We start from the raw sequence: 22,424 nt of genomic DNA, 5'->3' as shown, positions 1-22,424 counted from the left end.
CTCCTGTCAAGTTGTCACACATCAAGTACAAATTAACAAGCTTCAGCTTGTCAAAATAATGTTATTTGCAGTCAGTTGTAGTTTGGAGTGGTGAATTGAGAATGAATTTTTTACAGCCTTTTAGCATAACAACATTCATTCAACAGCATCACATGACCCCCTAAACCGCCAGCCAATTGTGAGAGTGTGCTTCATTTTGGCCTCTGTGTGTTTTGTTTTGTCATTGTACGAGGACATCAGTGGGATGGGACATTTACTTGACAGTTTTCTAAACGACACTGGGCACAACTGAAGCCACATGTGCAAAACTCAAACTACAGTCTGCACTACCAGCAGTCACCTGAACTAAACAGTTCACATCACCTGCATTCCAAGCAACATAACTCGTCACACGTCTCAAAACAGGCTCAGTGCAGCCAAACACTGAACAAGCCTCACTGAGATAACACACACTGTCACTCAGAACACACTGAGGGTAAAAGCACTAGCGTCAAACACCAATACACAAATTACAAACTTTCTCATCTTTACAGTTTGAACAATTGAAGTGACTTCACACTACTCAATAGTTTATTTAAAGAAAATATATAGATTTTATAATATACCAATGTGTACGTAAGGTAAACAAGAAGGAATAAAAATCAGCAGTTTGCTTCAATATAGTATTTTGTCTCTGTAATTTATGGAATTACTGGAAAAAACTAAAGGTACATAACAGTAACAAAGAATAGTGTGACTAATCCTGCCTCTCTCCAGCATCATGTGGCAAGTTTTCTTCATCACATTGGATGTCTGCATCATCTCTAAATACAAATGAGTGTGGTATTTATATTGCTTTCACCTCCATTACTTTCTGAAAAACAGTAAGAACGCAGTTTTACTATTGTAAAGATAGTGTTTTTAAAAAAAAAAAAAAAAAAAAAAATGGTATAGCTGTGTACATAACCTCAGACATCTTACCTGGACATATTGGTATCTTTGCTCTTTTACCTGTTTCTCTCAAACGGTACAGTGTATAATTGTTTCATTCTTATTTGGTGTTTGTATACAAAAAAGGCTTTCTGAGCTTTCTCTGTATAAATACTGTATGTGTTCACTAATGGTGCGTTCTTTTTGTCCACCGAAGTCGATTTAAGAGTCGTTTTGCGGAATTACGAACCGGAAGTTGCAAAAAGAACGCCACCGAGGTCGTATATACGACTCGTCAAGTCGTCTGAACTCAGAGGACCCCAAGTTCACTTTCAAAGATGGCTACGTCGTGCATCACACGTAGTAAACATTGTGGTTTTCTACAATTTTAAGCACTTTTGTCGTTGTAACCAAATGAAGAAGTCGTACACATAGCACTGTATACTGCTACCTATAGGCATGTTGCTACAGTCTTATTATGAGTTAAATACCGCCAAATTAGTTATTTTGTAGCTTGTGCAGCTGAATTTGGCTAGAGACGCTCGGTTGCTATATGACAACAATGGCTTTAGGCTGAGCCTTGAGCAGAAAGCAGAGCAGTAGCCTAAAGTTAATCAAAACATAATTTTCATGTATCAAACTGTGAAATATATTTGTGTAATATTGTCAATAACTGGGTGAATAGAATCCTTAATGTTACAAAAATCCATCTTTTCTCCGACTCGTAGTATTGTGTGACAAAAAGAACGCAACAACCCGTGGTTATTCGTTTTTCTACATGGATGTGACGTCACGCTCAAACTACTAGTCGCGATTACAATACAAAAAGAACGCACCATAACTAGTCTAAAACAAGACACCTGCTTAGGCTTTCAGCTGAAATTCCAATCAGCAGTGTTTGATAGGCACCAGACCGAAATCTGTTCTGTTTTGAATGTGTGGTTAACAGTTTTGACAGCAGTGTGTTAGCATTTGAACAAAGTGCTGTAAATCTACAGTGTTGTGGTTAAAGTGATGGGATAAGTGTGTAGAGTTTTGAAAACTGTGTTCAAGCAATGAAAAACGAACTAGTAACTAGTAACAAACTAGAGTTTGGTCCACATGAACTACTGCTGTGCAGACTGTAGTTAGAGTTTTTTCACATGTGGCTTCAGTTGTGCCCGCTGTAGTTTAGCAATCGAAAAAAACTGTAATGAATGACAGGGTTGCTTTTTATAGCCGAGCAACTTCCTCATCAGATCAATGGATGCTTGGTTGAACATAAACAGCCTCTCAACTGCAGCAGGAGTCTTTTCACTCTCCCCATTAAATCATTTAAACACCCTTTGTCTTACCAAACTTGGTTCAGCCCCTCTGTGTTTGCAAAAGCTTTGCTGAAGTACCTTTTTGGCAAGATACTGTAGAGCAGCAGGGCCTTACCCTCCAACATCCCTGTGCAACAGGGTAAAGCCAGGAATACATAAAGTATCATTGTCATCACCAAAGGAAATTATGATATATCAGTCATCACAGTATGAACTCAGGAAACTATTTTCTTTGGAGCATTTCAGCCTGCTTCCTGCTTCTGTTTGTTATTAGGGTACAGGTACTAAGCAAGTTCAACATTTGTACAGTATTTGTAGGTCTTTCTGCATGGAAGGATCTAAAGAAGATACGAGGTGGGGGTGGCACTTCTTTAAAATGCCAAATGTTCCCCAGCATGACATATTTTATTGGACCCTTGAACTCCCTTTCACTTATAAAAACAAATACACCTCTCAGACAAAAGGCAATCAAAAGTAGCCTTCTTAAAGGTAGCATACCGTTGTTTTATCACACACTCTCTGAAAGCTAATTGTTCTGTTCCTGAATTCCTATATTGATTTGTAAAACACTTGTGTGTGTGGATAAAAATTGTCATTTCTCAATATTTTATGTTATGGATATCCTGTACATAGATAAGCTATCCATCTACTGAACATAAAACTGGACAATGTGTTTCCTCCTCGGACTGGTGTAATGAATTTTAAGGACTGCATGTAATCAAGATAGTTTACTACCAGTTTGAATCCTAGCCAGGGCATTAAGACACACTCATGTAATTATTTATGCTTGTATGATGTGATAGAAGACATGATGAAGCATTTAGTATTTCAGTAATATGCCGAGATTTTGGGACAACTCTTGTGTATGTGTTCTGTGTTGAAGTGTCCCTCTGTCCTCTTACAGTGTGGGATAGTGCTGGGAACTCTCCTGCTGTTCTTCTGTTCGTGGATGACCCACAAGTCTTGCATGTTCCTGGTCAACACGGCGAGCAGCACCAAAAGAAGGACATATGCAGGATTGGGTGAGTTTAAACCGTAATGATTGACATTGTTGCGTTTGTCGCTGACAGTTTGCAGTGGCAACAACAGCCATCGTGACCGAAGTAGACCGATTTTAAAAAGGTGTCCGCAACGGAAACTTAAGCTTCAATTCCAGAAAACCACATCACTACCCCCAATGATTTTTCCCGACACTGCCATCTGTTTGTCCACATGTTGTTCGCACGCTGACGTCACTCCGTTCTCTGCAGCCTTCCATGCTTACGGGAAACCAGGAAAAACAGTGGTGGAGATGAGGCAAGTCTTATTAGTAATTCACTATGCACATTATGCTGTATTTAAAGTGTATATTATGACTTGAAAACCTTTTTCCCCTATATAATTATCATGGACGTATAAAAAAAAAAAAAATAATAATAAATGTTGATTTCCCCCTGTCCCATCTCTCTCTTTCCCTGCAGTATGATCGGTTTGATGTTGGGGACCTGTATTGCTTTCTACGTCGTGATAGCTGATCTGGGCTCAAGTTTCTTCGCTCAGATGTTAGGTTTACAGGTTTGAGATCATTATTTGCTTCATAAATTCATCTCTCAATCTTTTGAGCATGTGTTTCATATCCAGAGCTCCCTTCTGAGTTCCCCTTAACTTTACTCGTAAGCAACCAAACCAGCTAATCGCTATAGTAAATGTTGGAATAAGAAGAGGTAAATGGACAAACTATCAATTGGTCGAATCGAGTCTGTGAATCAGTTCTGGAGAAACGATGTTGTATTATCATGTCCCGCTCCTCTAAAGGTGACTGGCAGTTTCCGCGTGCTGCTGCTGATCGCCGTGTCTCTGTTCATCGTCCTCCCTCTGAGTCTGCAGAGGAACATGATGTCCTCCATCCAGTCCTTCTCTGCTATGGCGCTCATGTTCTACACCCTCTTCATGTTCACGGTGAGCCCAGCAACACACAGACTGGCATTGCTTATGGAGGACAGGTTTTTTTTTTTTTTTTTTTTTTTAACAGCCTTTTGAATATTGCTTTTGTTTAGACTGATGATTCCTGGGATTTTGTTGGTGGGTTTTTATGTTCCAGTACCAGAGTTGATTTTGAAACCAACATGCTCTTTATTGTAGTCTTCTTCCCCACAGACATAGTACATATAAATACTAAAGATGCATTTATAACTTGTTCATTGACCTTGCTGTCTGTTCTAACTTACCTCATTTTCAGAATCATTTTCAGATGAATGTCTGTTTCGTTTGAATTTCACTGTGTTCTGTCTTAATTCCTCCTTTTTTGCTCCATTGTACAGAACTATGTCCTTCTTACCGACACAATATTGTCTTGCTCCTCTTTTTGAAAGAGCAAATTCACACTAAATCACATCCGGCAGAAAACAATTGCTGCACTGCTCTTTATAGGCTGAAACAAAGGCTCTCCCCTGGGAAGGAGACACCACTTGGAAATGGCCACTAGAGGCATTTTAAGCACTGTAAGTGCAAAGTAAATGGAGGTCACATCACATTAACTCCACTAAATCGCAAAGATTTGTTGCCAGATATAAATATGTCCAATGCATTTGATATATCTCAGACTTATTTATATTGGAAAGTCAGTACAACATTGCTATTTGTAAATACCTTTCTGCCCCATTCAATCAGCATTGAGTTAAAACCACTATAGCTGCTGTAATATTTCTAATGTTAATACTAACCTTTATGGTTATTTGGAAATAATTCCTTCAGGAACCTGGAAAAAAATTAGAATGTTCAAGGTTGAAGTCGCATTGTTAGCCATGATGCCTTAACTCAACCTTTTGATGGTGTTGGGGTTGTGAATTTCTTTGAAACATTTCAATCATGTTACGCTTCTGGCTACACTCCAATCAGTGATGTCCTAGCAGGGGACTGTTTAAAACAGTTGTCTACCCCTTTACAACCTGTTGCATTTCAGATTTCTTTGCAAGGTGAAAACATCTACTGTATAGTGTAAACTAGGGCTGCAACTAACCATATCTTTTCATGATCGATTAACTTCTACTTAATCGATTATCTTGAATTTCTTTTAATTAATTGAAGTAACTCTAGGCTGATTACTCTAAAGTCTATTAAATGTTAGAAAATGTTGATCACAATTTCCTAGATACCTCGGTGACGTCATCAAATAACTGTCATTTAAGATATTACACTGCTACCAGTTAATGGACCAGTGGTTTCAGTACTAGTGAAAACTCAGCAGAGAATTACACATGTTTTCATGTGAACAGTCCAGTCTAATCAGCCATCAGTACAGCATGAAGCACAGTTTGGGCCCCATTAACATCTATTAAAATACTTACTGTCAATATTTGCTCAAAGAGGACCCACAGCACTGCACTCCTATGCCACTAAAGTAGCAACTGGTACGACTTCCCATTAGGACATTCAGTGCTCCACTGTTAACGCTAAGCAGCACTGAGCACACAGCTCTGATGGAGTGTTGCTTCATAGGTTGGAGTGTATTCAGAGGTGCAACGTACTAAAAAGTTTGACTCCAGTGACGGTCCAGCAGAAGTTTCCTGGCTGGTGTGACTCATCTCATTTTACTCTTTAAATGCACACAGAGTTTGTGTGTGGTTCTGTTTTCCTGACCCGTGTCGCTGCTTCCACAGACACCGCTGTTTACAGTCTCCTTTGTGTGATGTGACGTTTAGTTCCATTGCATGGCGATAACCCGGAGCAGTGGTGTGTGTGTGTGTGTGTGTGTGTGTGTGTGTGTCTGGCTTTAGATCCAGGCCCGGCCCAGTCCAGACCCCTAACCCTCTAACAGTGATGTATCTCCTTTGCTTCCCTCCTTTCATCCTACCCTACGTTTCTCCTCACTCTCTCTCATTTGCACCACTTTACTTCTTTTGTCCTCCTCCTTTTTCCCTCGTGTTCTTCTGCTATCCCTCACTCTCCTCGACTACCTCCTCTGCACTGCCTTTGTTTGCTCCCCTCTGTCCCACTGCTGTTTCTGCTGCTGTTGCTGTAGATAGTGTTGTCGTCTCTGCGCTATGGCATAATCTCTGGCTCCTGGGTGGAGCGGGTTCACCTGTGGCGCTTCAAGGGCGTCATTCAGTGCCTGCCTATTATCGCCACAACCTTCTGCTGTCACCCGTAAGTAAACCACGGAAACCACCCCTGATTTAACACCACCGTAAGGGCAGTTGTGGGGGGAATGATGGAAGCCAGATGTTTTCCCCTGCATCTTTAAACCCCCACTCCAACCTACCTGAATCTTCCACCTACTCCTCTCAGTCATCCCCATTTTTCACCTTTTAATTTGGGTTTGGTCTGAGCTATTTCAGCTCTGTGAGTGTGCCTATTATGTATGTGTGTGTGTTTGTTTGGTGGCAGTAGTAGTAAGGCAGAGAAGTGTAACCTACTGAAGTGAAAGTTTCATCTTTGCTGCCCTTCTGCTACCGCCCCACACCCAGGATGGGCAGCCTGGGTGTGGATGTGGGACCCTGAAGGGTTATGGAGGGTTCTGCTGTCCTTTGGGACTTTATCAGGTAATAAAAGGAGAAAGACATAAGAGACACATGCTGATCAAAAACCTGTGGGGCCGTTTTTTTTCTAGATTACCCTTTTCATGAGCCTTTTATTTTGATCAAATTTATGATTTCACTTTCATTCATCACATATCTCCTTCATTACTCCATTTTTTTTTTTCAGCTACGACAGGTTTTTTGTTCAGTATGGGGTTTCTTGTCATGTCTCTTTGTGTCCCTTTCTTCGTTTTCTCTGATTTTCTCTCCTCATTGATTACTTTCATTATCTGTCTGAGCCGTCAGCATGGGTGCAGCCCCCCCCTCCTCCTTCTTCGTGCTCTTCCCCCACTTGTCTTCATTTGGTTCAGGCCGTAACCCCGCCCCCCTCCCCCTCCTTCCCCTCAGATGGTGCTGTCCTCGTTCAAACACGGGCTGCTCAGCGACTGGTGGCTAGGGCAGGTCAATGTGGTGCGCTGGGAGGGTGTGTTTCGCTGTCTCCCCATCTGTGGGATGGCCTTCGCCTGTCAGTCGTAAGTACTTTTGCCGCCCCTCCGCCCGCAAAGGACCATGTAATGACACTAACGTCAAACAAGACTCCAAACAAGCTTCAGAATATGGAAAATCTGACAGAAGTCCTAAAATCATGTGGTGGCTAGATGGCTCAACCGTGTGCTTTTCCACTGTCTAACTCCTGCAGCGGCACAGTGAATTGAATCTTTCATTGCTGCATGTGAAATTGAGCAAACCTCATAATTACGGCATGTGAACTTGCATCATTCCTTTTAAGCCAGAGAGATGCACACATTTGTGGTGGAGATGAGGTGGTTGTTGAGGGATTCGTAGTTGCAGAGCAAAGCTACTCATTTTTGCTAAGCTGCTTTTCACAGGCAGCTCGTCCAAATCTGCTCCACCATTAGGCCTGCCCTCTCTAGCGTTAACCTGAGGCTTTAGTTGATTCTGATTGTGATTCTAACAAAATACAAGTCAATTTGGCAGTTACGGAAAGCAAACATTTGTTGCAAAACAGTTGTGTGTGACTTTTAAATGTCACGACAACAAAATGATGGCCAGACAGTAAAGAGGGTTTTCACGGCAATCTTCGCATTGCATTAACTTTCCCTGCAGTGACTGCAGAGATCAAACCACTACATTTCACTTCTTACACTTTAATCAGAGCTTCTCTGACTCACCGTATACATTGATTTCTCCATCCCCACCCCCTCCCCCATCTGCATGCTCTGTCACTGCCTCTATTGTCCTGTCCACTACGCTTTAGCGCTTGCTCTGGGTTTGCCATTAGTTGAGCAGGCGATGGGTAACGTGCAAAGGTCTAGTGGGACCTGGGTGTACGAAGTCTTATCTGTCATTTGAAGGCAGCGCTGGGGAAGGATGTAGAGGGTGTTATGGTGAGGTCATTAGGGGCCAGATGTTTGGGTGGTGCTGCGGTATGGGTTTGTTTGTGTGACAGAGAGTGAGGTAAGTGGCAGGAGTGGGTGACCGTCGCCTTGAGACTGGAACGAGACTTTAATTAATGTAATTGCACAAAGCCAACATAACATTATGGTACGGCGGGCGTGTTTATTAGCGAGCGAGGTGTGCGCACGTTAGAAGAAGAAGAAAGCGTGCACTTGTGTGTGTTTATGCATGTGTGTTTTGTGCGTCGTTTCCCACTAGCAGCGCTGAGTGATATTTGGCAGGGGGATTTCTTGGCCTGTGGTCAGGCCGAGCGAGGCAGGCGCTCCGTTCGGCGGCAGGCAGCTAAAGCCAAACCACTAATCAACACATTGGACTGTCGCCATCTTACAGACACACACTGATGTATTCACAGGCTGATTAAACAGCTCTCAGCACATTGGATTTTTATTACATTCATGAAATGTGTTTACTTTCAGCTAAAACATTACTTAACATCACCATTATGACGGGATGGGAGCTGGCCCCGTTGTTTTTTGGCTGCACATTTGAATAGCGAGGAGCCGTTAGCTCATAATAGAGGGACATAAGAAAAACGTGCGGCGAAAAATGTCCCTCTGTGATGCTACTGCCAGCATGCATTGAACTCCAAGTTAATGATATTATCTGCAGCACACACTCAAGCCCTCCCACACACACACACACACACACACACACACACACTTCCCCACATTGGCTTTGAAGACCTTCTCCTTCATATTTCCTCCATTTAAGAACAGTGTTAATGCAAAAACACATATCCTCTGAGTAAGGACTATTGAGTGACCATTAGATGCTTTAGCTCCCCACTTACAATACGTTTTCTTTAACCTTGGCTATGAGATTTACTGGTTTGCGGATTAAACAAGCGTCAAGAAAAAGCGCCACGGGACAGTGCTTGCTCATAAAACCAGAGCGTGTGAAAGAAAGATATAGAAAGAAAGAAAGAAAGAAAGAAAGAAAGAAAGAAAGAAAGAAAGAAAGAAAGAAAGAAGAGGGAGGACGAGAGGAAGCGAGCACAAAGAATCTGCCAGAAAAGTTTATAATGCTCTAAAACCTGCCAGGCAATCGCTGTTTTATATAAAGACTGTAAATTCACGGGTTAATATGCCGACGGTTCCCTCCAAGCAGCCACGCTCTCTTAAAGCACAGAACAGAGCATGACAGAGGGAGACGGATACCTGGGTAGACAGACAGACAGACAGACAGACAGACCGATAGACTCAGGTGCAACTTCAACCTGCCTTGGCTACTGTCATCCATTCTGTGTGTGTGTGTGTGTGTCTCTCTCTCACACACACACACACACACACACACACACACACACACACACACACACACACACACACACACACACACACACACACACACACACACACACACACACACACACACACACACACAAACACACCCGCACTCGTACACTTCATACATGCTTCACCCCCACTGCCATGACATTACTTCCATCTACTGCAATTAAAACATTTCTAAACACAAATTGTTAGTAAATTTAGTATTTGCATTAAATTCATAATATGTAAACAAAATTCCACATGCTGAGAAACTTGTTGCATTTATGTGCGTGTCAGAGGTTCTTGCTTATGCTTTACGTCCGGACTTACAAGCGCCTAAATTACATCTGGCGGTATGGGTTTATAATAATCAACTAATCAATTGCTAAATCAGGGGACAAATCCATCACTTTATGATTCAATCAATGTACTTTGGTTAAACAATTGCTGGATGCTCGAGGAAAAGGGTGTGCGGTCACAAAAGGGCTTGTATCATGTGGACACGCCAACAGTGTTGTTGTCATTACTTAGAATTCCTCATGGGGGCGGCAGAAACTACACACTATAGCTTTAAGCCACTGTGATGTCTTATTATCTCAAAACATATTTCACAATATTTAAGCAAGCTGTAACTACATTTATTTGCTTGTTTGACTTGTAAAGAGATTATTTTAGATCAAGTTGGTAGTGAACTATATTCATTATAGGGCTACAACTAACAATTATTTTAATAATCGATTAATCTGTCGATTCTTTTTTCGATTAATCAAATTGGATAAAAAAAAAAAGCATTACTTTACATCAACTCAATACATACATACATGTTGTTTTAGTTAATAGTTGTGTAAAGGTAAGTAACCCAAATAGCAGATACAGACAGACAGACAGAAAGACACACACACACACACACACACTTATTCATTAAATTATTACCATCATTGTATTAAGTGCAAGTTAAGTTCATTTATACACCACACACTAATATATTTGTCAACAATAACTGATATGGGACAAAGCACATAATATATACATGACAACAGATTGAAAAATTAATGGGCCAAAAAAGGCGAGTGAATAAAACCGTGTCTTTAGTCTTGCAAACTATACCACCCCTGCTTTATTACTGTTATTACCGAGCTAACGCTAGCTTGTCATGCTAGTCAGCTGGATAACGAGTAAACAGCAGCACCAGAAGAGCTCACTTCAGAACGGAACAGAAGTAGGATAGTGTAGTGACTTTACCCTGCTGTTGAACTCTCTTCCTCCTCATCAAGGACTCCAACATGTTTACGTTTTAGGTGCTGACTCATCACCGTGGTGCGCCCGTGCAATGCCGTGTTGCTTTTGTTTATCTTGCAATTAACACGTTTTTGATTTATTTAGTGTGAAATGCTCCCACACCTTGGATGACTTGGGTCGTACTGATTTCTCTGCCTCCGCCGAGTGTTTCAGAACAACGTTACGGGTCTCTCCGGTCTTTCTCCGTATTTCCTCTACCCCCGCTCTGCTCTTTTTTTCTTTTCTTTCGCTCCGCGCTGCTCCTCTCAGCGCTCAACTCAATTTGTTTTTTATCTCCGCGACTAGGTGGCGTAATAGTTGCGCGACACAACGAATCGATAATTAAATTCGTTGCCAACTTTTTTAGTTTATTGAATTTTATCGATTTTATCAATTTGTTGTTGCAGCCCTAATTCATTAACAAACAGATAATCTGCAAAGTTACATCTGGGAAACCAGAAATCTGTTAAAGGGGTGATAGAATGCAAAACCGATTTAGTCATAGTTGAATAATGACAGTTTGGTGGGTAAGTAGGACATACATATAAGCTCAAAATCCCATTGACACCCCTTTTACTATGAAAATCTCATATTTTGAAACTGCCGCTGAAAACGGGCGAATCTCAACAAAGCTGGAAGTTGACGTCAACCTCCCAAGACCTGTACCTTTGTCACGCCCATGGGTGTATTAAGAGAACGGTCACGCCCCAACATTTACATAGGCTACACAACTGACCTGAGATCAGGTAGTCTTCTGAACCTAGGTCAGGCAGATCTTGCTATTCCATTACAAAATTCACTTCTGAAACTTTTTTTATGCAAGAAATCAACTATGTAAAGCTCCAATATGGGCCATTTTACGAAAATTGGAGTTCAGCGGCCGGTGCTGCCTGGGTTGCTACATCGCCGCCCTGCCTGTCCTCCGTCACAGACCCCGGTCTGCTGTAAGCTCGATTGAGCTCGGCCGGCGTCCCGGTGCTCAATACCCGCACAAACTTACCCTTCTCTGGGTGACTGGACTACCACACGCCGCTGCCCTGACAGAGCTCCAGGGCCTGCAGCTCGCTGTTCTCCATCCCCTCTTCCTGCTACCGGCCGGCCGGTGAGTGACTGAGAGTGTGGTCAGCTTGTTACGCCCGCAATCTCTTACCGCAGCCCGCAGGTTGGAGATTCGCTCAACCAATCAGCGCGCGTCTCTAATGTGTATATGGCAATTTGCTCAACCAATCAGCACGCAGCTCATCTAAATATTCATGAGCATACCATATTTGGAAGAAAAGCTCTTGTTACAAATAGGGCCAAAACACAGGGATGCATAAGGGCCAATAAAATATCAACCAGGTCATTTTCAGCCCAACCATTGTTATATACCCCATTAGGAGACCATAAGGAACAGTGTGAAATACCCTATATAATCATTCTATCACCCCTTTAACACTCAAATGGACTTAATAAGCAATCACAAGAAAATGAGAAAAGACATGCATCATTTGGTTATTGAGTGGCACAAATGGGCCTCCATATTGCTGCACATTAAATAAATCTACAGAGCAGTTTCCACTATCAAATTATTTAAGATATCTTGACTGTCATATGTTGCATGTTGTCAGCTGTTTGAGAATAAAAGAAAAGAAGCTGATTCGTGTAACATTCACGGGTCTACTTTCCCTGACTCTCTGCCAGACTTAGGAGTGCCACATCCGATAGCTAAAAGTTGCATATGTGATAATCCGGACAGCACATAAATGCACGAGAGCAGTACCAGTGTGGTCTTGTGTCACGCAGCATGCAGAGTTTGTTGTTGTTGGGCTGCTTGTCTCTCACAGACAGGTGCTGCCGACCTACGACAGCCTGGACGAGCCGTCCGTCAAACGCATGAGCACCATCTTCACCTCTTCCCTCAACGTAGTCACCATCTTCTACATCACTGTGAGTGGAAACACACTTTCACGCGCCACCGCCATTTACACTGGTTACATTTGCCACAGTCACTGCTGCTACATGGCATGACAAACCTCTTCAAATCAGTGCCTAAAAAGCTATTGAATGCTGTCAGTTACCATTTTTAATGACTCAGTGTTCTACATATTTATGTCTCCCTCTTTGTGCTTTCCTCCCGACTCTGTATTTGGTTCACTCCGCCTCTCTCTGAACCAGGTGGGTTTCTTTGGCTACGTCAGTTTCACTGATAACATCGCAGGCAACGTGCTGATGAACTTCCCATCCAACCTTGTGACTGAGATGATTCGCGTGGGCTTTATGATGTCTGTGGCCGTCGGATTCCCCATGATGATCCTGCCCTGCCGCCAGGCCATCAACACCATGCTTTTTGAGCAGCAGGTTAACCTAAATACTACTACAACTACTACTAATAATAATAATAATAGCTGTGAATGGTTATGGTTTAAAGGTTTGGATACCAATTGTAACCAATGTTAGTGTGTGATGTGTGGAAAGGCTGATTTTTGGTTCTGCGGAGGCTCCATGCAGAGCTTTCGCCATAGCCTACCTAAGTGACCTGAAGTTGACATTTGTACATTTGTGTATGCATCTCTTTAAGAGAATGGCAGGGCCAGTTTGCGTGCGTGCGCGGAAGTGTGTGGGACAGCAAGTGAGAGAGTGATGGTGATTTGCTTCAGAGCAAAGACTCTAGAAAGGCATAGTGGGAGACTGTGCTTTCTGACCACGGTCAGAAATCTGTAGCATGAAAAGTGAACCCTCTCCTTGATTTCATGTAGTTTATGGAAAAGGAGAACCAGGAAATGGGTCAGGGGAAATGCAACACTACCAAGGCACGGCAGAGAGACGTGCGTCACCGCGACTTAAATTACTTGAAAGGGTGCACATCAGGCTACGACGTAGGGTCTGGCGTAGGGTCGGTATCTCCACATACCTATGTACGTAGCAACGGCGTCGATTTAACGCAGAAGCATAAAACATCCCCCCCCCTTCTGGTATGTGTTGGCTGGATACTATAAATCCTTGTTTAGCTTTGTTCTCGTTACTTTAAAGTAGATTAATCATTAGATAATACACAGTGTAACTTGCTGCCTTATTATTGTGGAAGTGGCACTCCCATGCTCTATGTAATGCAGTTTGACAATAAATAAAAACAAAGATGTTGCTCCATGTTAACAGAGCCCGCTGGAAACACCTTCTGAGGAACTCAACTGTGACGTTAATTGAAATCGTATCTAGACATTCCAGGCACATGAACACATCTGACTTGTAAAAATCCTGTGACACACAATTCTTTTTGTGGTTTAGAAAATATATACAATATTGAAGATTTGTTCTGTTGGCTCTGCCAGGGAAAGAGAAAGCCCTGTTTGTTTTTTTGGTGAAAACCAGACCACTAGTACTGGCAATATGATGAGAAGAAAAAGGCAATATTGCGCACAAGGATTGGTGTGTCCACAACACTTCACTGAATGTAGTGGGAATGCTAACAACCTACCCAAGGAACAAAAATCTAATTGTACCCTCATAAAAGAAAATTTAATTGTACGTTTGAGATTTGTGAGATTTTATTCATTTGTTTTGTCTTTTTGTCTGTCCCTCTCATCTCACTCTCTGTTTTACATCTTACAGCAGAAGGATGGGACGTTTGCTGCCGGGGGATACATGCCTCCTCTGCGCTTCAAGATGATCACCCTCTGCATTGTGTTTGGCACTATGCTGGGAGGCATTCTCATCCCCAACGGTACATCCTGTGTGTGTGAACAATCAGGCATGACCTGAAGAGTGTGTGTGTGCGTGTGTGTGTGTGTGTGTGTTTGTGTGTGGCGGTCTTTAAGGTGCATGTGTTCCTTTATGTGGGCGGAGTAGCCTGGGAGCTTTACGACGAATGTGACTTTACGAGCCAGTGACTGTCACACTCTAACACAGTCCTTAAATCAGGGCTCTAACTTTTATCTCCTTTTTAGACTGGCAGACAGGAAGATGGGGCTATTATTCTCTCAGACTCTGTCTGTCTCTCTCTCACACACACACACACACACACACACACACACAATTACATGTACACACCAATATCGGCTCTCTGTCCGGTTCTTTGAGTCTTTCCGTCCCACTCACAAACGGCTCCAAAATGGTGGGGATGTAAAGGTTAGAATGAGTTTATGTTTTATTCATCATTTTATATGGTGGCTGTTTGTTAAACTTTTGATTAGGTGGACACACACACACACACACACACACACACACACACACACACACACACACACACACACACACACACACACACACACACACACACACACACAGAGACCGAGAGAGAGAGCGGGTTTGGCTGGCTCATTGTGTATCTAATCAGACTAATAGACGAGGAGAAGGGAGGTAAGGACCCTGGGGAGAATGGACACTAAATCTGAGGCAGACAATATGGTGTCCGTCCTCTGGATGAACGATGGGTTTCTAGGCCCGACGCCCAGCCGGCCAGGGCTCGCTGCTGCCAGGAGCAGGGTGCTATGGACTGGAGCCTGGGGCTGGGCGGGTGGCGGTTATGAATGGCAGAGGCAGGTATGAATAGAGCTAGTGATAAATAGCATGGATATGGGGAATTGCTTTGGGAGGAACAGTGAGCTCAGCAGGACGCAAATCCCTCAACTTTGGAAATTTTGGTGCCATGTTTGACCCACTGAGCTCTACAGCAGTGGGTCCCAACCTTTTCTGTCTAACGTAGCTAATTATATAAAAATGTTTATCCATTACTTATTTCAACCATTTATCTCCCTGTGTTTTTCACTCTTTAGTGGAAACCATTCTGGGTCTGACTGGAGCCACTATGGGCAGCCTCATCTGCTTTATATGCCCTGCTCTCATCTACAGAAAGATCCAGAAGAATGGCTTCATTTCTCAGGTTCCATAGTCAGAATTGGCACTTTCACAATCAATTGCTCAGTGTAAATATGTTTTATTCACCGACCCGCATTGCTTCTCCTCTTTCTCTCTGTCCTGCAGCTAGTGCTCTGCGTGGGTCTGGGCATCCTACTGGTCAGCACCTTCACCACCCTCTCAATTTCATCTAGAAGCCCCGGCACCAAAATCCAAGCTCCTCCTCCTCCAGCACCTGTCAAGCACAACCTGCCGCTACCGGACTTCCCTGAACAGCACGGTAAAGATCGTGACATGGGCTTCTGGCTGGCAATCACTTATCTACTTGATGGACGATAGAAGGAAGTGGTTTACTAATGAGACATGGAAACATGTACTTCAATGGGCCGGAGCCAGGGTTGTCTGCAGCGTCTGAGATCAGACAGCAGTGCGGCATGTAATTATTTCATGCAAAAAGGCACCGGTTTATTTCTTGTTTTATTTTCAAAGTCGTGGACTACAGCGCCCTGAAACGGCAACGTAAAGAGAATGTGAGCCAGTGGCAAAGGGCCAGCGAGACTAAAACAAAAGCACAAAGCCACAGCAAAAGAAAGGGGTTCTTTCATCTCTGTGAGAAGAAAAGATGGAGACAGACAGAGTGACAGACAGACAGGCTGGGCGAGGAGATAACCTCTTGATAATATCTGAGAGCAGCGCTGAGTGCTTGACATTGATGGAGCGAGAGTGATGCCCTTCAAACTCCAGTAATTTCTCTCCACCCATCTACCTCTGTTCTTTTCTCTTGCTGCCCCCCCCCACACTACATTGTCTACACACCCCAGTCTCTCCCCCCCCCCCCCTCATATCTCCTGTGGCAGCTATAAAATGCCTGCAAGCTCTGGCTGTATAAAGGGAGAGGGTGATATGGGTTTGGGGAGGGTAGAGGGGGGCAGACGAAACAAATGGAGATTAGACAGAGGGGAACCTTTTTCGAGTTAATGTTCTCAGTTTTAGGGTGAAAACGGATGGCGCTTTAAGTTTCACTACTTCTCCTTACCCCCATCGTTCCTCAATGGCATCTTTTTCTAACCTGTTCACTGACACCAGCAAAGTCTTTTTGTCTTCATATTTGGATAATTTCCATTACTCTGATTAACGGTTGATTTGAATTGTTTTTGACTCCAGGTGACACCCATGTGGTCCGACCTTTACACCTGTTTGTCACTTTCAATTTGAATTCATCCTTCTCTTCTCTTTTCTTCTCTCTGTTGCTCAATTACTTTGCCCACCAATTGTCAGTTTTGCCATTGTCAGTATTTGCCGCCACCTAGTGGATCTACTCGTCAGAAATGGTCAACTTGAAATCCATTACAGCTGAGAGCATCAGTACGCACAGTTCATGCGAGATATGCAGAGGTGTTAATTTATTTTAATGCCAGCAGTTAATGTGTGTAATAAACACAACTGTAAAATAAAGAGTACATGTCAGGGCCAGTGTTAAATAGTAATGCACCAGAATACAGTCATTTGACTTTTCTCAGACAGGAGAAAATAGTGGAATAAATTTAGGTGTCAAATTTATCGCTTCTTAGTTTAATCACAGTAATGTGTCTCATAATTTTCAGACTGACTGTATGTATTGGCTTTAAATGCAAATAAAAAGCTCACCAGCAGCAAGTACTAAACAAGTAAAAAAAATGCTACTTTTTATGGTTGTATAAATCTATTACTAAAGGACTTAAATTTGGAACACAGTTTGGCTAAAGGATCTTGGGAATATGTTGTATATCCAGTAGCAGTGGTCTGTGTTTTAATAGATTGTGTCTTGTGGGTCTGCATGTAGACAATCCAACAAACAAGAAGCCAGCGGAGATTGAGAAACCTGAGCTTCCAGCTGTGCAGGTGGTGCAGCCTGTAGAGAGGGGCCCAGCTGAGCCCCCCCAGATTAAAGGACCAGTGGAACTGCCTGACCGGAAGAAGGATGAAGAGGTGCAATTGGACCGCCCTGATGCCGGTAAGGAAACTGAACCAAAGCTGGAATCTTGATCTGGACTTTGAACTGTGTAGAATTAGTGTTGCCTGGTCTGTTTTGCCAGGTGTCGCGGTGCCAGAGGGCGAGGCCCATCGCCACGAACCCCCCATCCCTCATGACAAGGTCCAGGTTGACACAAGAGATGAAGGGCCAGGTTTAGGGGACGCTGTGCAGGTAGCGGATAAAAAAGACGACAAAGTTGAAGAGAAACCGAAGCCTGCTGAGGCTGTTGTGGGGAAAGAGGAAGTGGATTTGGGTGGTGGTGAAGTCCGGTCCAATGAAGACAAAAAGCAGGACGTCCCCCCGCCAAAGGAAGTGGAGAAGCCTGAGCCTGTGAAAGATCCTCAGGCTGCGGTGGCACAAGTCAATAAAGCGGGCAAAGCTCCAGATGCTGCTGGGAAACGTGAGGGTTAGTCTCTGATTTTGTATCCCTGTAGTTTAAGGCAGCTGGGTTTGAAAAAAACGGTTCTCGGTAAATGCAACATTGACCTGATGATATTTGGTGATCCTTCAGCTCCACTTCCTGAAGGAGAGCACCATCCTGCTGCAGACGAGGCTCCAGGTATAGACAGCAAAGATACGGCAGACGAGAAGATGGATGGTGAGTGGAGTAGAAAACTTTCCTGGGTCCAGGGGCATAGACACGATAGGACACTTACTTAGCAGCTGTTTAAAGTTTAAATTTCCCATGGCACGAGGTTTTTTAACATTAATATGCGTTCCCCCAGCCTGCCTATGGTCCCCCAGTAGCTAGAAATGGTGATAAGTGTAAACCGAGCCCTGGGTATCCTGCTCTGCCTTTGAGAAAATGAAAGCTCAGATGGGCCGATCTGGAATCTCCTCCTTATGAGGTCATAAGGAGCAAGGTTACCTCCCCTTTCTCTGCTTTGCCCGCCCAGAGAATTTGGCCCACCCATGAGAGAGAGACATCATGGCTTTCAAATGAGCAAAGTAGCAGTTGGTCAAGGCCACACCCCCACCCTCCACCTTGCCCCCCCTCTCTCCTCCTCAATAGCTACAGACACAGAAATGGCACATCCTAAGGAAAGCTCATTGTGGGACTGGCTCTAGTGGCTGTAATTCTGCACCAAGGCTGAATTTCGGGAAAGCGACTTCAGATACAGTATTGGGGGACAACTAAGGTCTATATAAAAGCATGCAAAGAGCACCATGTCATGGGACCTTTTAAAACAAGTTGCACTGCAAATGTATCATTTGGTGATGCATTTATTTTTTGTTTTTTTAATTTATACAATGGACTGGCTGTAATCTAAAATATAGCTGCATAAAAATGTTTCTGTCCTGCTAACTTAAGGTTGGTACACACTAACATTCAAAAATCATACTGCAAGAATTACATGTAAAAGAGGTGGCAGATACCAGTCTCTCCAACAACACCAGTAGCCTCCATTGACCAGAATGCAATGCAGCCACAGCTTTATGTGGATAGGGTTTATAGCCTGTGAAACACAAACCCAGCACATGACTGAGAAAGAGAATACAGCAAATTCAACAATTAAAAAAAAATCACAAAATAACTATCACAGATTGAAAATCTGTTATTTCTTTCTTCTTGATGTAGCTATATTGTAACAAACTGTAAATAATGTGCTGCATGCTGTTAATGCCCCTGCCTCTCCTTTCCTTATTTCGCTTGTTTTATCTTATGTAATCTAGTCTGTGTGATCTGTTCTTGCTTATTGTGCCTATTTGTGACGGTACAACTGGTTTAAAACACAGCAGAGATATTCAAATCCATTTCTTTCTCCTACTTCTTGACCTGGCTTGATACACCACCGTCTTTTGTTGGCTTTTTTTGACTTTCTTGTTCTGTTTACTTTTGCCCTCTCTCTCTCTCTCTCTATATCTCTCTATCTTTACCTCCTTTTGTCTTTCTCTCTCTGCTGGACTCCTATCACAGTGATAAAAAAGCTGGTTGCAGGTATGAATTCCCTCTTGCCTTCATCTCGTTCTGTCGCTCACATTTCCTGCTCAGTGGGCCAAGTTAATAGATATTTCCATATACACACAGTACATATATTAATTAACATTTTATCATAATAACTAAATAATGGGCCCGTGTAGAATCCACCCACTCACCTTTCCCCCTGACATAGTTTGTGTGTGTCTACAGCTGCCCATTCCAGTTGATGTTTAAGGCTACAATCTAGAGATATGTGTTTGAATGGATCAATGAGACGGACTTCCCTTCCCCTCTCATGTAGAGACTGGCCCTGCATCAGTCTAACTAAGCTCCTTAACTAATGCAATGTTCTGAGGAGCAGATTGTGACCTTTTTTGAATTCCACGTTTCTGTCCTGTAGAGGGTCAGCTGGACCACGCCGTGCTACTGCAGGTGATCAAGGAGCAGCAAGAGCAACAGAAGAGACTTCTCGACCAGCAGGAAAAACTACTGGCTGTCATAGAAGAGCAACACAAGGAAATCCACCAGAAACAACCGGCTGGTGGGTATACACATAATGCTTTTGCAGGCATGACACTTGACAGAGCTCACAGGTATCATAGGTGGTGGTAGTGGTCAATTTAAGAAATAAATGTTACAAAAGTGTTTTTAACTTAAAAGGGGCTGCTGAAGGTGAGGCAGAGAAAGGCATCCAGGAGGGTGTGGAAGATGGAGCAGCAAAGCCCAAAGAGCCTGTCCTCGACTCAGACCTGAAGCAGCCCAAGGAGGAAGCTGGAGCCGGAGCTGCCGAGCCTCATCCCGCGGCCCAGCATCAAGTGCAGGCCGGGGATAAGGGTGCCGAGGTCGTAGCTGTTCAGGCGGCTTACAAGGAGGATGACCATGTTGCACTCAGAGGAGAATCCCATATGCAGAGTGAGCTTGGGGCAAGGGGAGTGCCACTGAGAAAGAAAAGACCTGAGGAGCGTCAACCTGTACCTAATGATCAGGCAGCTCAACTTGAAGATGAAGAAAGAAGCCTAGATAAGGAAAAAGATAAAACTGAAAATCTTAAGAAAGAACAGATAGAGAAAGAAGTTCAGGCAAGACTGGAAAAAGAACGGCTTGAGAGGGAGAAAAAAGAAAAGATGGCCAAGGAGCAGGAGTTGGAAAAGGAGAGGATAGAGAAAGAAGTGCAGGCAAGATTGGAAAAAGAACGGCTGGAAAGAGAGAGAAAAGAAATGCTGGCCAAAGAGCAGGAGAGAGTTGAGAAAGAAAAGATAGAGAAAGAAGTGCAGGCCAGGGTGGAAAAAGAACGACTAGAAAGGGAGAGAAGAGAGGAGTTGGAGAAAGAGAGAGCGCTAAAGGAGAAACAGGAGAAAGCTGCAGAAGAGAGACATCAGCAGGAGATGCAGAAAGCACACAATGAAATACTTGAGAGAGCAAAGAAAGAGAAAGAGGCGGAGGAGGCTCGGGAGAGGCTGGCCCAGCTGGAGCGAGCCGTAGAAGAAAGAGAGGCTGCACAGGGGGCTGAGAGGGAAGACGGTGAAGCTTTGAAGAAAGGAGGACGAGACCTCAAAGAGGAAGCTGCTGCTCAGGCGGACCCAGGAGAAGGTGTGGAAGCTGGGGCCGTCAAAGCCGGGGCTCAGCCCCAGGGCTCCCACGAGAAGTTCAGGGACCAGGGAGAGATGGATCTGAGGCGGAGGCGCAGGGCACTGGGACCCGGAGAAGCTGGAGGGCCCCCTGAGGAGCCCGGGGTGCCCAGGGGGATGCCGAGGCTGGAGCCCCTGCTGGAGCTGGGGGGCTCCGACCTGCACGCGGCCCTGGAGGAGCAGCTACTGGCTGGGGCAATGGTGCACACGCGGCAGATTAAACAGGCCTCAGAGGACGCGGGAACGAAATAAAGCATCAGACACACACACACACACAGATTCTCAGTCAACGATCGGGCAGCAAGTTCAACACCTACTGTACAGCTGCAGGAAACTTGTAATACTGTGGACCGTGATATTGTTGCCTTCCTTTCTTTCTCTCCTTCAGAAATGTTGTGGACAAAGAGGGACAGTTTCTCTTGATACGGTCTACTGTGGAAATAACGCAGTCTTTATTAAAGAGCAAAGTGCATGTATATATTAACTTATTTTTGTCTTTAGGGAGCACCATTTTGAAGAGGTCACTGTTGAAATGTATATAAATCTATGCAAATACCATTCCATAGAGTGATTAGACAGGGAGGGTGTATTAATGTTTGTATTTGAGTCACCCAAGTTCCTTTTTATTCACCAGCTTTGTGGAGTTTGGCTCTCTGAAGGATCTGTTGTGTTCTCTCCTGTGCCGTCTTTCTATTAAAAGTTCAGTTTGTGTGTATCTGTTACTTTGAGATGTAAATATTGTAATATCTGTTAAGGTTTAAGGTTTCTTTGAACATACATGTACCGCATATTGGATGTAATGTGGGTTCAGGTGCCTTAGATTAAGTTGTTTGACTATATCTTCAAATGAAAGGAACTGAATTCAACCTCATGCTGGAGCTACGGATTACATAGTGTAGCCTTAAGGTTTGATAAACTGGACAATGAAGCAGCTAGATCCAGATCACAAGTTATCAATCATTCCATCTTAAATATCTATTCCTTGTTGATTTATCAGTGCCTTCCAATGCATATGCTGCTGTTTTATCAAAAACAATGTGGCAGTTTTTCCTCCATTTGTGTTCTTTTTGCTTCCACTCTTATTGCAAAGAGTACAGCAATTATGAGAAAATAACATTGAGGACAGTGGAAGGAAATATTGAGGGAGTTTGTAGTGTTTCTTAGTAATCCAAAATTCTCAACATTTTTGTTGGACCTTTGCTTTGTACAAGAGGCTATTTTTTCTATGTGCATTGTATTTCTGTACATTTTGCTAATAATGAATAAAAATGATTTCCATTACATCCATGGC

General features: G+C 43.5%; 1 protein-coding gene across 4 annotated transcripts in view; it reads left to right on the top strand.

Annotated features, from left to right (window-relative positions):
- The window catches only part of slc38a10 (solute carrier family 38 member 10), a 23,547-nt gene extending 1,131 nt beyond the window's left edge, over nt 1-22,416 (top strand). The window contains exons 3-17 of one of the 4 annotated variants that reach the window (XM_028567242.1): nt 3,118-3,235; nt 3,464-3,509; nt 3,674-3,767; nt 4,008-4,151; nt 7,118-7,242; nt 12,561-12,663; nt 12,892-13,074; nt 14,326-14,437; nt 15,489-15,595; nt 15,697-15,850; nt 17,393-17,563; nt 17,646-17,984; nt 18,096-18,182; nt 19,906-20,046; nt 20,166-22,416. In XM_028567242.1, the coding sequence (XP_028423043.1) occupies nt 3,118-3,235; nt 3,464-3,509; nt 3,674-3,767; nt 4,008-4,151; nt 7,118-7,242; nt 12,561-12,663; nt 12,892-13,074; nt 14,326-14,437; nt 15,489-15,595; nt 15,697-15,850; nt 17,393-17,563; nt 17,646-17,984; nt 18,096-18,182; nt 19,906-20,046; nt 20,166-21,385 (3,144 nt within the window). In that variant the 3' untranslated portion in view covers nt 21,386-22,416. Of the gene's footprint in view, nt 1-3,117; nt 3,236-3,463; nt 3,510-3,673; nt 3,768-4,007; nt 4,152-6,213; nt 6,339-7,117; nt 7,243-12,560; nt 12,664-12,891; nt 13,075-14,325; nt 14,438-15,488; nt 15,596-15,696; nt 15,851-17,392; nt 17,564-17,645; nt 17,991-18,095; nt 18,183-19,905; nt 20,047-20,165 lie in introns of all 4 variants that reach the window. The other 3 variants (XM_028567241.1, XM_028567240.1, XM_028567239.1) reach the window with 3 other exon arrangements.
- Nucleotides 22,417-22,424: the final 8 nt, after the last annotated feature.

This window comes from Perca flavescens, chromosome 21 (genome assembly GCF_004354835.1).
Source record: "Perca flavescens isolate YP-PL-M2 chromosome 21, PFLA_1.0, whole genome shotgun sequence".
Taxonomy (NCBI): domain Eukaryota; kingdom Metazoa; phylum Chordata; class Actinopteri; order Perciformes; family Percidae; genus Perca; species Perca flavescens.
Note: the sequence above shows the minus strand (reverse complement) of the source record. Positions and strands in the feature narration are given on the sequence as shown.